The 15,940-nt window shown below is 41.7% G+C and overlaps 1 protein-coding gene across 1 annotated transcript in view; it reads right to left on the reverse strand.

Moving 5' to 3' along the window:
* CDH4 (cadherin 4) overlaps positions 1-15,940 on the reverse strand; it is a 410,770-nt gene that overhangs the window by 139,315 nt on the left and 255,515 nt on the right. Inside the window, exon 4 of the mRNA XM_050982105.1 lies at positions 10,148-10,324. Coding sequence (XP_050838062.1) covers positions 10,148-10,324 — 177 coding nt within the window. The remainder of the gene's footprint in view (positions 1-10,147; positions 10,325-15,940) is intronic.

Below are 15,940 nucleotides of genomic sequence, written 5' to 3' on the forward strand. Positions count from 1 at the left end.
CTCCGATATTTAAATTCCTCCTTTAACAGGAGTTTCCCTGCAAAACCAGATGCTAACTAATAGTGCTTTTGCCATTGAGCTGAATGGGAACACTTTGGTGCAGCATTTTCCTTTTTTCCATGGAGACATTACAGGGTGCATTTCCCACGACTGAAAGAAAATGCCACCTTGCTTCTCAATTCTTTGCTTTCAAATAATAAATAACTGCTATAATCTTCCATGAAAGATTTATGCTCTGATGATGTCTGATTCTTCTACTGTAATTTCTTTTTGTTAGAGGCAGTTGAATGCCACTTACTTGTAAGTAAATTGTGTCATCACTTCACTGCAAACCACACCACTGAAAATGTAAGCTGGCCAAACATTTATTTTTGTTTTCCAACTCACACAAATCCCTTCCGAGGGCTTGGATTAACTAGCAACACTTTTTAGTGCAGATCCTTAATCTTAGTTTCCTTTCCTCTCCCTACTAATATGCTCCCTTCCAGTGATGTTACTTCAGAAATAACTCCAAATAACTCACAGTGTGGTCAGAAACTCTGCCTTTCAGCTGCCATAGCTTTCTGCAGTGACTTGGAAATAAGGAAAATTGGCCATTCCCACTGAATTTTTCATAGTCCTGCACTAATGGGGACACTGCAGCTCTGCCTCTTCCACAGAGCAGTTTAACTCGCAGAGGGGGACACGCACTACCAGTTCCCCTGAAGGTTCAAACCACGGGCTCCATCTCCAATCTTTCCAGAACACAAAGCATGCCTTTCATTTCTCAGACAGAAACAACAAGCCCACACAGTTTTTCTTCTTGCTTAAACTGTCCCTCTTTTAACAACAAGAAAATTAGGTTCTTTGTTTAAATAAATGTTACAGCTCGCAAAGCCTCGAAGCACAAACCAAACAAATAAGTCAACTGAAAAACAGCCCAAAAGGGCTAAAAACCCAAGCACAGATACAAAACCCTCCTCAGGTCATGATGTTTTGATTAAAATGAGCAGAGATCACGAGTGGAAGAGGAGCCAGGAAGGCCAATGTCCCAGCAATGCCACCAGCACTATGGCATTTAGGGGTCTGTTAATATTTCCATGAGAAACTTCTAGGTTTAGGAGCTTACAGCTTGAGTCACAGAGATTCCTGGTTTCCAAAACCTGGTTCCTAAAAGGGAATTCCTCAGATAAAACTTTGCATGGGGAGGGCAGGGCCAGGTGGTTTGCTATGGCAAGGATGAGTACTTGGCAGGTTCAGCAGCTGTGGGGGTCTTAGGGGATGCATGAGTTGGTTCAGGGAGGGGAAAGAATTCAGCTCTCTTTACCCAGTGCCAAAAAAATGCAAACAAGGTCTACTGGGTGGCTTTTCAAGGCAGGTTCTGGTGTCTGTTAGGAAAAAAAGGACATATGCAAAGGCTGATGTGTGTGCACAGCTCAGGGTGTGCTGCCTGTGCACTACCAGTACACTCAGAGAAGCGTAATTAAAATTGGGAATCTAATAAAAACTAGAAACATGGCCAAAGAGGTTAGTTCTCCACAATGCTGGGGGCATTAATCCAGTAAGGCATTATTCATGACCTTAGTTTCCAGTCAACAAATATATTCTGAAGAGCCACTGGAATTACTTAAAGGCTCAAACTTAGGCACATTCTTAAAATCTCTGCTGAACAAGGGCCAAAATGTTCAGTACCACCATCTGCAGATATCCAAATTGCCTTGGGCAAAATGTTTCCCTTAATATAATCCAAGGTTTTGTTTGTTTGCTTTTTAAGTTGTCTAACTGTTCGGATAGGAGGAAAATGTCCTTTAAATTAAGGAAATTAGAAACAAATATGAATGTTATTATAAATATGGTAATTATTAAAATATGGTAAGAATTATGGGAAAGGAAAAACTGCAAAGAAATGGGGCCTTTAATGAAACTGGTGAACCACTACATATCCACTCTTTGCTGCCCCATCATGTAGCCATGGGCTTACACACCTTTCATCAGCCTGCATTAGAGACAGTTAAGAAAGGATCTGGATGGTGACACCTTTATCACTGAAAATCTCAGCTGTTATTAAAAAAAAAACAATTACCCACAGCAGTGAGAGCTTAAAATTAGCCCAAGAGTAAATTCTTCAAAATCTTAAAAGCTGACATCTGAAATTTCAGGGTGCTGTATTTAATTCTTCATTGGTGCAGACTATCAAGAACATATGCACTAGTAAGGAAATAAAAACTGTAGGATTTTTCTTTTCCTATCTCAACCCAGCCTGCTACAGTGAATTTCATCAACAGCCTAGCTGTCAAGGTTATATCTGCACCATCATTCTGCAAATCCAAACTCACACCCACACAGCACCGCTCTGTCTTTGGGACTCCATTTCAACCCATCAAGGAAGCCAAGTCCCACACTCACCTAATGTGGGTGCTGAGTGTTAAAGAATGAACTCCTGCAGCAAAGAGGCAGATTGTGAGTTCTTTGTTCCGTCTCAGCTTTTTTCATTATTACTGTTTTACTTTGGAAAAGGCAGGAGCAAAACCAAAGCTCTTTTCTAAGCAAATTAACCCACTGTTTTTGTGTACACTGTCTTCACAGATTTTCAATAGCTTTCATGAGCTGTGTGCATTAGCTCTGACTATGCCTTCCTGCCTTTGCCTGTACACGTAATGACAGCCAGCCTGAGTGGCTATTACAGTTATCTCACTTTCTGGAGAGGATGGGAGGTAATGATATGTTGCAATATGTGCAATGGGGTATTATAGCTAAATACTCTTTGGAGTGACTGATGAACTCTTTTGCAGTATGCCTGTGATGACAATTTGAGGGGTAGTTATCCTTCTGTGCTTCCTGAATCTCTTGCTCCTGATGTGAAGCTGGAGCTAAAAGGTGTGGGCTGGATGGGGGTGGTGGTGGAGGAGGAATTGGTGGGGAGCCAGCAGAGAGCAGAGAAGCACCTTTGCATGGCTGTGAAAACAGAGCTGTGTGTAACAGACACGATGCACAGGTGGACTCAGACATGGAATAATGTGACTGTAACCATCAGCAGAAGATTTCTGACCACTCCATTAAAATCCGAGTCCATTATGAGATTCTTCAAATAACCCAAGGACAGGTCCTGATGCTGATAACCAGAGTGCTGCCCATGGCCATGGTAACAGCTCTGTGGTCTCAAAACCACTCGGCTTCCCTGCCTCGGGTTCTTATCTGTGAAAGACCATCCTCAGTGATCCAGGCAGGGTGAAAAAGTCAGATCCTGCATGGAAAAATACCTAAGCAAAGGCTGTATGGATCACAGCTGGACGTGAGGATCTTAAAGGTCCCTTCCCAACCTAAACAATTCTATCATTCCCTGTCTCTCACTCACAATTTGTATTTAACCAGCAGTCATTGGTAGTAGGGTCACAAACCACTGCTAGTATATCCCACCCCACTGCCTCAGGGGATGCTGAGTGACTGCAGAACAGTTTGAAACATCAACCACGAGGTCAGACCACAGGTCTGTTCTCCCAGCCTCCTCCCAGTCCGACTTGCTGTACCCGAAATTAATGACTTGAAGTTAATAATAAATATTATCAATGATTTTTGAGACTTCTGAAATATCATGCTGATACTTCTCAATCAGTGGGAGCAGTCTCACTGCTTCCAGTGGCTTCTGAGGATCTCAGCTTTTATGTTGTGTGAGAAATTAAAAACGGTTCCATTTCCTTCATGCAACTGGGATGTCGCATTCAAAGATTTATCACTTCTAATCAAATGGCATTTTATGATTTAGTGGGGCATTTTTCCACTCATGTTACTATTCCCAAAGTATCCTGGAAAACGGCAAAAACTCAAGGGCAGCTTTTTTAGCTGAACTGGGCAATAGGAGTCCTTGATATCTGCCTGCAAAGTGTCAATCACCTTTAAATCCCAACCTCACTTACGACGGTTCTCCTTGAGTAAGTGACAAGGCCAGTCTGGCAAAATGAAATTTTTCAGTAATACATTGACAAACTCAGAACCACAGAGCACCAAATTCCCCCTCAGTCTGGATTTGAATGCATAAATAAATCAGGCTCTTGCATTTATTTCTGCTAGAAGATTGTATTATTCCTTTCTGCAATTATGGAAAAATGCAGAGCACAGGCAAGATTTAGTGTCTGAGTTTTTGCTGCAAGACTTATGTCAGTAGAAAGGCATTTGTGCTCTTGGGAATCAAAGTGAGATTCACCCATTTGTGGCAGGTGTTTTAAGCACTCAGCCTAACAATCTACCCACGCATGGCACTACAGCAATTCAACGACTAAATTAAATCTCTGAATATTAAATTAATGATGGAAATCTAAAATATTAATATATTCTAATTGAATATTCTCCGATAAATTATCTAGGCATTCTCAGCAATTTGATTTTACTTTCATTTCTTAAGGAACTTTCAGCTGCATAAATACAGCTATTAAAGCAATTCAAAAAGGGAACATTTTCTGCTCAGACAAGAGAACTCTAAACACAAAGAATCTAAAAATTTCTTTCATATGATTGATTAAATCATAGAGCCCAAGACAGCTGAATCATTAAATGACTGCTTTCCTTCAGTCCCTCTGGCTTTAGCAAGGACAATATAAATTCCCTATGGGTCTGAATACAAGGAAATACAATATGTATAATTACAGTATAGGCTTGAATGCTGTTGTAAGAGAATTTTAAATGGAGCATTTGTGCTGTAGCTGCACTTTTCAATCCACAATGCTGGATGTGCGTGTGCATGGAAAGCCCATAAAGCACTGGGCATCTGCTTCCTTCAACCCAGATTCCCAAAGGGCACACACTGGGGTAGCCCCACCAGCTCTGGCAGATTTACATCAGGATCTGTCCTTCTCTTCTGCTGAATGCTGGAAACTGAGAATGGCATCATCAGGGAGAATGCAAACAAAGGGATGTCCTTTGAGCAGTACATACAACATGGATTACATTTAGGAATTTGCTTCAGACTGTAGGTTTTGAAGGAATTTCAAATGGACACATCAAGGAAGAAGCACTGTGTCATATTTCACTTTGTCCATTCATTCTGTGAGTAATATGTGAGTCCTGGTTTGGTAACACACACACAGAGGAGAAATCAATACCATAGCCAAGACCATGGCAAGAAGAACATTTAGTGAACCATTTTCTTGCTCATCTTTCCTTCTTTGGTGCCAGGTTGGTTAGTGGTGTGAAACTGCAGCTGAATCAAGAGCTGCCTCAATCTACATCCTTGAGCCATCTTTTACAGAAAGGCTGTGACTCTCCAGAGCACCCCAACCTGCACAATGTCCCATTTCCTCTCCACCCTCTGGGCTTGCTCCTTATCCTCTTCTGAGTGTCACAATAAAGACCAAATCCTCTCATTTCTGAATTTCAGCTGATGATGCTCACTCACAGGGCATCACAAAGATGAGGTGCACGGAGAGCAGAACTAGAAATTTTTTTTTCTTTGAGTGTGTGTGTGGCTGGTAAAGCAAAAGAAACAGCTGTTTCTGTGGAGAACAAGGAAGATCTAGGTCTATTTGTAATCAATGCTGTCTGCATCTCTCTCAGGAAAAGTAAGGTCTGATGTCCTTTGGGAAGCATTTGCAAGGCCTTTTCTCAACAAACCTTCTCTCACCACAGACAGATGCCATCTGTCTTGCAGCTGGGAGCTAATGGATTCTGCACTGCCAATTTCACAGCAGTGAGCAACGCTGTGATAGAGGAGGCAAGAGGGATTTCCTACAATAAAACTATTTAAAACAGTGCAAAGGCACACGCTGAAACAGCCATGAGGAGCAAAGGAGATGGCAGCACTGAGGCCTGATGGTCCAAGCTGGCAGGGATTTCACAGCTCAGTGTGCCTTGTGTGTCTCCAGCACCAGGATTTCAGACTTTGGAGAGCTGTCTCACCCAATTCCTGAGCCAGGGTGGGCTGTGGCTCACAAACAGGCTGTTGAGCTGGAAACTGTGCTACCAACTTTCTTCATACAAAATATTCAATGTCACAGGATAGGTTAAGATGTGCTAAACCCACCCATGAGTCCACCACAGGGTTTTGCAGTGTGTCAAGAGGAGCTCTCTGCTCCCTTAACATGCCCCATGCTGCCAGAAAGCCGACCTGACAACGACACCTCTGCTAAGCAACAGCACAAGAGTCTTCAGGTATATTGTATTCTGCCAGCTTTCCAAGCCACTTCAGGACTTTCTGATTAAATTTACATAAAATGCATCCTTCCCTCTTACTCCCTGTTACACACACCAGGTTATTTCCAGTATTCTTGTGGCTGAGATCACTGGTGCTCAGATACGGGAGCCCACGCTGTGCCAGCAGCAGCAATCAAGGCAGCTTGTGAGAGCACCAAGATCCTGTCTTGGTCAGGGGATTTTCATGCTGCTATAATGAGAATGAACAAGTTGTTTATCGTATAATATCTAACAGGAAAATAATAAAATTTTCAGTTTTATGCTTAATAAAGGCAAGCTGGAAAAATCAGGGTCTATGAAGTGCAAGATGGGAGGCTCTAAGAGCTCTGCAAAGGTCCTGGAGAGGAACTGAAAGTCTGGAGCCCTCACAAAGGAGAACATAGCTGCAGTGGTTGACAGAGAAGCCCATTATCTAAGCATGTCAAAGATGACCAAAGGCCAATTCTGCACAAGGCTGGTTTCTTTAAATTAATTATTTTCATGCAGTCCATTGAGATGGACCAAGACTTGCCTTGAAAACTGAGTCAAGATTCCCATTAGAAGCAGCTGGAGACTGGCTTGTGGATCCAAAACTGAGATTCTTTTTGAAGTTCAAAAGAGGATGGAATACAAGATAAGCTAATAGATAATTAGATAATAGATAATTAAGAATTAGCTACGCGTGTAGCTAAAAAGGATGAGTCAGTGAGAAAATAGACAGAGCTCAGCAAGGGTGCAACTATTTAATATATTATCTTAGCTGATCAGTGTGCCTGCATGAGTCATTTGCTTGGAAAAGGAGGGGGATTTCATATTATTTTTGTATTTTTAATAGGCATTTTTATGGACTTCAGTTATAATAATGAGAGTACCTGACAATTAGTAATGAAATTAGCCTCACAACAGTGAAATATTTCACAGCATGCACAATATTATTCCTAGTACAAAGGTGGAAGTGAAGCAGAAGGAAATTAAACTCGAGATTTTCATAAATGTTTCCAAAATAAATAAGCGTATATCAATAAATTTTGATAACTGTTTTCTCAGCTCAAGACAAAAGCAGAATTTACAAAACATTTTTATACACTAACAAATTTTTTTTAGCTTATAAATGTCAGATGTTAATTTAAACTCTTCAAAGAGTAAGTAAATCTTTTCAGCAGCCAAAATTAATTAGAAATTCCTATTATTATTTTTTCAGCTATTATTTTTCCTAGTTAGTGTGGTTGATGTATATGAACAAACACGGATGTTCCTCAGAAAGAAAAAACCCTGTAATTAACAGAAGGGTTTTTTTGGCAGGGATAATGTTCCTTTTTTCTTTTTTTCTCCAAAACCTTTTTCATTTAACGTATTTTATCAGAATGAAATGGTTTAATGAGCAGAGAATTACAGTTGATCCCAGCTGAACCAGACAGGGCTGCCTTTCGAGGTATGTGGCTCCCATCAAGCTGCATTCACCTTTGCTATGATTTAAACTTCATTCAGGCACAGCCTTGCTAAAAATACTGACAAGTAACTAATCAACTTCCATAAAATGGAATTTTTACCTTCACAATAGGAAGCAGGAGTAGGAGGGAACCTGAAAGATTTGCCTATGCATTTCAAATTAGTCTGACCTATAAAAACGCAAACAGCAAGTGGTTCTATGAAAATGTACTTCTGGTTGGGCTTTTTGGTTTTTTAGTGATAGGATTTTTCATGCCATCCCTTCCTCTCCTTGGAGGAAGCCAGAACCAAAGACAGCACTATGGAGGGACTGATTTCCATGAGTTATACCTACAAAATGTAAGCTCAGGCTGGTCTTTCAGGACCAAAAAAGGTTCAGTGTCCAAGAACCAGCGGTAGGTTTGAATGTTTTATATAAAACAGCAGAGAACAAGGTGACAGACCTGCTTCTGTACAAATGAGAGCTGAGCTGCAACTTCACATGTGCACTTCTGGTTCCAGTTTGTGAGCAGATGAACACAAAAATATTCAGTGCCCAGCAAGCAAAAGCATGGAAAATCAGATCAAAACTCTTACCTAGATCTAGGAGACACAAAACGCTCCAGGGCAATCTGAAGATTATGTGGATGGAAATAATCAGATAGTGCTGGTCTTTGAAGATGTTGATTTGTCCTATTCTGGATAATTAAAGAGCAAAGTCTAACAGAGGGAGCTGTAACTCCTGATAGGAATCACTCAAGCTTCACATTCAGGGCTGGCAAAAGGGCCAGATGCTGCAGAGGAGCAGAAACTCAACCCAAGCCTGAAACATCAGGGGTCTCACGCTTAATCAAGTTGCACTCTTTGTATGATCTTCCCTGTCATAATGATGCTTTCTGTATGTCAGGTGAAGAGGAAAACAGCCCCTTGTAAGCCAGTTTGTTTTTTTAATTTCCCACCCCATTTTCACTTTATTTTCCGTGTTTCCTCTAGCATCCTTATTTGAAAACTGCAATGGAATATATTGCTACAAATCTGGGAGTTCTGTATTTCCATAAGCCAGGTTATCTCTCCAAGGTTACTGGTAGTCTAAGTGAGGAATATAAATTCTTCAGTACCTATATAAAATTTATTATTTGTCATTTCCATTAATATTAGAATTTTGCATAGTCGAGTCCTTCTGTTTCATCTCCAGACTGTAGGGTAAAAAGTGCCACAGAGATTTCAGTCCTTATAAATCAACAAATTTGCCATGGTAAGCTGGTGCCAAGTTGTCCTCTTGCTGTCTAGTCAAAACTCAAAGGAAATCAGTAGGGAATGGAAGAGAGCACCAGTTCATTTTGTAAGTACTACCCTTTATTTTTCACAGGAATTCAAGATTTAATCTAAATTATTAATTTAGAAAGGCATTTTTGAGACATCAGGTTATTCTCCTCTTCAGACATTTCTACAGCTTAGTAGGACAACACATTAATGGGTTACTCTGTACCCTGCACCGCTGACCACACAAAGACTCCCTGGCTTCCCTTCCCTCCCTGGTTTTCCAGGACAGACATAAGAATATTTGCCACCTGGCACTTCTTAGTCCTTTTTTCACTCCCTAATTGCACAGAGAAATGACACCAATAATCCAAGCTTCAACAATCCCTGACTGAATTGGGAACATGCCCCTACCTCCCCGACACAGAAACAGGTAACGATGCAATTCATGTGAATCCAGGCACATTTAGTCCTGCTTCAAAAGGGCTAAAGGAACTTCCTGAGAAGGGATGCCAATGACACACCACTGCTACTTGAAATAACTTTGGAATTTTTATATTGTTGCCATTTTCTTCCAAGGGAAGAGCTAGCTGCAAATGTCTGCCAGAGAGTTTTACTATTTTTTTTTAATTTTTTTTTTTCACAGCTAATCATTTGACTGCTCCAAAAACCCAAAACCAGCACTCACAAGAGGAATAGCAACATGTGTTTGTATTTCGCTAACACTTATCAACAGCAACAATAAATCAACCAAATGTCTCTGTAACACACTCCTTTTCCCTTCCTTTTCTTTTCCTGTCATCCCGTAATCATCACAGAAAACCACATGGGTAAACTTGATCTCGGAGATTATCCTTGTGAAGAAAGAAAGTAGCAACACAGGGGAGGCTGGTGGATCCATCTGCAGCGGCGGCAGGCAGCCAACCTCCCCCGGGCATCTGCAGCGGGATGGGCGCGGGAGGGAGGGATGGCAAGGGAAGGATGCAGCACCCTTGTTGCTGGGTGCCACCCAGCCCAGCTTTTACACCTGCAGCCGCTCTTTGGATGAGAGCGTGGGCAAAGTGCCATCCTGGCAGCAGCGCCGGTGTCTCAGGAGGGACTGGCTGGAAGGAGGCGATTAGGCTGCCGTCAGCTGGGCAGGGAAACTGGGGCGAGGAGCTTTGGAGCAGCATGGAAAAGGCAACCATTCCTGCAGGAGGGAGGGAGAGCAGAGAGCCTGTGCTTGGAGCCAGGCTTCCCACACCTACTGCTTCAGCAGAGCCATCACAAGGTCACCATTATTATTAGCACTATTGCCAGTATTTGTTCTTTAACTCACCCGGACCAGCTGCTGCGGGAAGGGCCCTCGGGAGTTCTCGGGCACGTTGATGGGTGGGATGACCCAGTCCCGCTTCTGCCGCCGCAGCCCGTTGGCACTCTGGTGCTGCCGCCACGGCAGCAGGGTGTCACTCTGCTGCTGCACCAGCTCCCCAGGCAGTGCCTTCCTTCCTTTGGGCTGTTTTGGGAAGAAGAAAGCACAGCCAGTTAGCTTCTTGCTCACTTCTTAGGACCTGTCCAACAGTGGCACAAACGGCCATGCGGAACAAAGACACAACGTGTTTACTGGCAGCCCTGCTGCTGCTTCCTTTTCACAGAAACACAGAATCAGAGAATCAGCTAGGTTGGAAAAAACCTTGCAGATCATCAAGTCCAACCTGTGACCTAACACCACCTCAACTAAACATTCACAAATAAATGGAGCTGTCACTCCCAAGTCAAGATGCCTCCCAGAATGGATTGTCTTCATTACACCAGCTGCAAGGAGATGCAGCAGAGAACTGGAGTAAAGAAGTCGCTGAAAACTTCCTTTAAGTGCAATCTACCAGAACACAAAGAATGGGAAAGGATTCCTTTACAGTCCATTTCATGGGTCCAGCTTTATAGTCTGGTATTGAGCACGAGCAGGGCTACAAAAACCTGCAGTCTGTGGTTCTGCAAAAGTATTCTGCCACACAAACCCAACCCCAGCCAGAGGAAAATTCAGCCTCTTGGCTGCAAAGGTGCATTAGTTCAGACTTTTAGTGCTTCATAACAAATGATCTTTATATGAGAGCTGGGTTTTGAACACAAATCCCAAAATACACACCCCACGCTGCCTGGGAAGTGTAATAGATCTCAGGCACAGTAAATTTTCATTATTTGGTGTGACTTTGAGTTCTTCTTTGTGATTTTTTTTTTAACTATGGATTCTCTGAATTGGAATACTTTGGTGTTGGAAATGTTACAGTGCTATGAATAAAAATGGAAATGGTGGGACCATGGTTTTGACTTAGAGAGACTGGCTCACTATTAGAAAATTTATGCCTTATAGAATGGATGAATCAATGAAATGTAGATTTGGGAAGGCTCTTCAGAGGTTATGCAGTCCCAATACTTCAATACTCTGTGGTCTTCTAGGATTCCAGCAATTACTTCTGAAAGTCTGCAGAAAAGATAACTAGCAAGGGCTTTTGTTACCATATGGTGACCTGTACTCCCACCAGAAAATGTTTAAACTTTCATAAATCACAAAGACTGCAAGTCACATTCTTTTCATTTGAGGTAAGATCCAGTGGGAATACTGTTCTCTGAATGTTAAAATTTTCAGCTATTTTTCTCAAAAAAAAAAAAAAAACAAAACCAAAAAACCCACTCACCCCAAACCCAATGCCCCAACACACAAGAGCAATGCAGGAAAAGCTATCAAAGCATTTTCTGAGGCTCCTGCCATTTCAAGCCACATTCACTTTTAGTCTTACTCCAAACATAAAAACCCAAACACCCTCCAAGCAGTTCTCTGTAGGCACTGATTTCAGTGGGAATCATTGCTTCAGGCCTTCTGGTTTGATGTAAATCCACCTATTAGCACATTTCAATTCCTGATCGGGAGGTAAAGAAACAGGCAATCACCTCCAGACTACACAGGAGATGAAAACTAAACAGTAAATGGAAGTTAAGCTGAGATGTGGCTCCAGAGCTTCTCCAGGAAGGCTGTGTGGACCTTCTCCAGGAAGGCTGGAGATCCTGTGAGCTGGGCACAGCAGTAAGGAGTCCATTCTCACAGCCTGGTCATGGCTCTGATCTCTGCTACCTCTGGAGGGCAGACATCCACTGGCTGCAAGGATTGGAAGCATTTGTGCCAAAATGCAGCTATTTTTACTGCAAAACTTAAAAACAAGCCTGTTCCAGAGCTGAATTTTCACAGAACAGACAAATATGGTCTTTTCAGTCACACACAGAGGCACGTTCTTCAGGTTCTGTCTCACACTCACAATGTGGGTTGTGTTCAACTAAGTGCTGTTTCCACACCTTTAAAAAAATCACTGTTCCATGTTCAATATTTAGATGTTGCTCTTAAAATGCTCACTGAAGTGGGCAATAAACAAAGAAACACGATCATGGTGTGGCAGAAGAAGACTTCTTGGGATGGTCAGAATACTGGTAGGAACTACTGACCTCCTCCTTCCCATGGGATGTAAATATATATCCAAGAGAGGTTTCATTTAAAAATTATTATTATTTACTGACAGAAAGGTATCTTTTCTGAACACTGATAAACTCAATCTTATCTAAAGAAGAAAATAAATGACAACATGAAACAGAACTATGAGACATGAGCCACAGAATAGTGGATATCCCCTATTTTTTTAAATTGGCTTGTGATTCCCAAATGGGAATCCTTTGAGAGCAGGTATTTGGATCAGTTTATATAATTGGCAAGTGAGCATGGGGACAGATTATGAAAGGATGGTCAAATAATTTGTGCTCTTCTGAGTTTACACAGTGGAATGAGTCTGAACTAAAGACAGACTTGAGAATTAACACGAGTCCCAAAGCTCCCTGTATACTGAAATAATTAGTGTCAGCTCAGCAAGGCAATACCAGCCTTTTTAGTCTGTATGAAATACTTGCTGGCAGGTGACTAGACAGTGACTAGCTTGCTTGTCACTCTTGATGATGTTTTCCTATATTAGAATAAATCATCAACATGACTCTTGAGTTTGATATGTAGAATTTCAAAAGCATCTTGCAACAAGAAATTTCATCTTTTTTTAAACAACAGCTCTTTTTTATCTTCATTTGTTGACAATGCATTCTCTTGACCTTAATTTCTCTGGTGTTGTTTAAATATGTTGTACATGTTTTCTGCTGCTTAAAAGCTGTGAGACAAATGCAGTAACAAAGTCTGGTGAGTATAAATGCCAGAACTATTCAGATGTCTGACTGAAACATCCCATAACATATCTGGAATAACAGCATTGTTGAACTGTGAGCCCCAGAAAATTCTCCTGTGTTTCTGAGTTTGCAAGAATCTAACGTTCAACTCAAAAGCAGATTATGACCAAATTAAATTAATTCTAAAATATAGCTTCTAATTCTAGTTTTGCTGGGGAACAGTTTTTACTGAGATGATAACTGCTCCTTTTCTGGCCACATGCTTCATGGAATCTCAGACACATTTTCATAAGATAAAATATTCCTCCACCTTTTGTAGTGCCACCAGAACACAAACTGTCCATAGTCCTTCACAACATTAAGTCAAGCACCTTTAGTGCTGCTGCTTTGGGGTGGTTTCCCTGCCATTGTTTTTGTGACTCTCTTATATATGTCACAAAAATGGTGGTATGCAGCACCAGGCAATCCATGAAATACGTGCCCAGGGGAAAGTGAAATCCACTCTCCATTCCAAAAATTACAGGGTGACATTTATAACTCGTTACAACAGGATCAAACTCTAAACATGGAACATGTGAGCATGGGCTTTGGTAACACAAAGATAATTACAGGAGGATATAAAATAGATAATTCAGTAATTACGCCTGTCTATCACTTTAGGACACTGATAAGCTAGAGAAATACAGCTGAGCCAAAACAGATGAAAACCTTCAAGATCAAGGGGGAAAAGTAATTACAAAGTGTGGGATGAAGAGAAACAACAGGAGAAGAGCCCATGCTGGGGTGTAAACTTGTTAGGAGAGTTTGGATTCAGCAGGATCTAATGCCTTAATATTTGTATTGGGGCAGAATCTTTCAGAGCTTGCTGGTGAAGCTGGGCAGTCCTGTGCTGGCTGAACTATTTAAAACCCAAATTATGCAAGCCTGGGATTGACACTTGGCTCTGAGTTATCCCATGTCTCTTCCAGCGGGCTTCTGGCCCATAACTGGGACACACATGGACACTGCCAGCACTGGCAAATCATAACACAGCCCTTGTATCTTCTGCTGATAAACACTTCTTTCTCTGGAATGTGCAACTCTAACATTTGTTATGAGCAGTTGCAGGGCAGAGGCAGAGCCTCCTGGAGACCATCCTCCCTGCATTTGATAGGGCAGCTGAAGAGCTGAGGATCAACTGCAGCTCAGAGTGGCAGAATCTGCCCTGCAATTCCTCTTACCACTTTTTTGAATTGGTTATTTTTTTTTTTTGCTATTATTGAAATCAATTAAAAACATGCAGAAGTCCATCAGAAACCTTTCACTGAGATGGCAGATCAAGCTTTCAGAAAGCAATGCGAGGTTGCAGGAGGTGCAGCCTCAATCACAATCCCAATTTTTTCACAATTTTTAGGGATTGTGAAAAGAACTTTCCTCTCCCAGCCTGCTTCACAGAAGGTGTAGGGGTATCTTGGAGTCCATGACAGCAGCTCCAGTGGAATCTCCCAGGAGTCATTTCCAGTCCCTTTTCAGTCTAGAATTGCCTTTAGGGATGGTGAACACAACCTGCTGCATTGGGAAGACTTCAGAACCCAACACCTTCAGGACACCTTACTCCAAACTAGTGAGGCTGCAGGGAGCTTCAACTAACTCCATTCACACCACAGTGTTGAGAGCTCAGGGACATTCCTGGCACTGGGAATAAAGGATAAGTTGGAAAAGCCATTTAGTGAGTCTATAATCTCCTGTCAGTGCTGGTCTGTGGCTCGTCAGCCTTTCATTTACTGGGAGACTCAGACTAAACCCAACCTCTACTCGTGAAAGGGGTTGATAAATAATCCCCTGACAGAAGAGGACACGTGGGATGCCAGCAGCCCCTCCAGCCCTACGCTGCTCGTGACAAGAAGGCTACGAGCCACTGGCTCTTCACTAGCCCACAAATAAAAGCAGTGAGTGTGAAGAAACACCAGCTCCCACCTTCCGCTACACTTAGCAGTAGCCAGCCTCGCCAGCTGGCTTGTCTCCCCTCCCAGCCAACCTGCCTTTGATATCCGTCAGCCTCTGGCTACGGAGACATCTGGAAGTTATTATCCAGCAGAGCGTATCTCAAACCCATTTACATAATATAATATCATATTTTGTGTTCCTGCTTAGCTGAACATTTTGGATCACTCTAATGTTTGGGTAAATAAGCCGCCATTCCCTGCATATAAATAACGAGTGAGTCTTAGGGTACGTTTGTTGGAGATTAATAATTTCATAGGGCTCAACCCGAAAAATGAAATGCTTCGGCACTAAAATATATTATGCTTGCATTTGCAATAAAAAGTACCTGCAATTGGAGGAAGGGAAATAAGGCCTTTATTTTCCAGGTATCAAAATGATTCATGATTTAACCTGTTTTATTTATATGCCAGCCTTGTTATTTTCCGAGGATCTTTAACATTTCACACTAGACATTTTTCAGGAAAGAAATAATACCTGGGTTGCTTTGCTTCTAGTGTCCCTCATAGGGTTGAACTGAGGCAACGTGTTTTTAATATATTTTTGTCAATACAAGGGGATACAAAGTCCACCTTTAGTCCATTGCTCAAACAATATTTCCCTTCATCTCCTATATCAATATACATTTTGAAAACTGCTACCATTTTCTACCAGGGAAAAAAAAGAATCTATTAAAAAAATATTTAATCTGAAGCATTTTTGCTTGTTTCCATGGTAGCTGCAGAAAGGACAGGAGAAAATTATATTTACCAAACAGAAAATAAGACAATGAAAATAGAGCTTAGTTCTTTAACAAAGGGAACATGAGAGCAGTGCAAAATAAACATTTGCATGAATTCTGTTCTAAGGAAACAACATTTTGCTGACATCAGGGATGGCAGTGGAGGACGAATGAACCCTTTTTTCCCAAAATGCACCATTTCTCCAGTTTTTG

This window comes from Serinus canaria, chromosome 20 (genome assembly GCF_022539315.1).
Source record: "Serinus canaria isolate serCan28SL12 chromosome 20, serCan2020, whole genome shotgun sequence".
Taxonomy (NCBI): Eukaryota; Metazoa; Chordata; class Aves; order Passeriformes; family Fringillidae; genus Serinus; species Serinus canaria.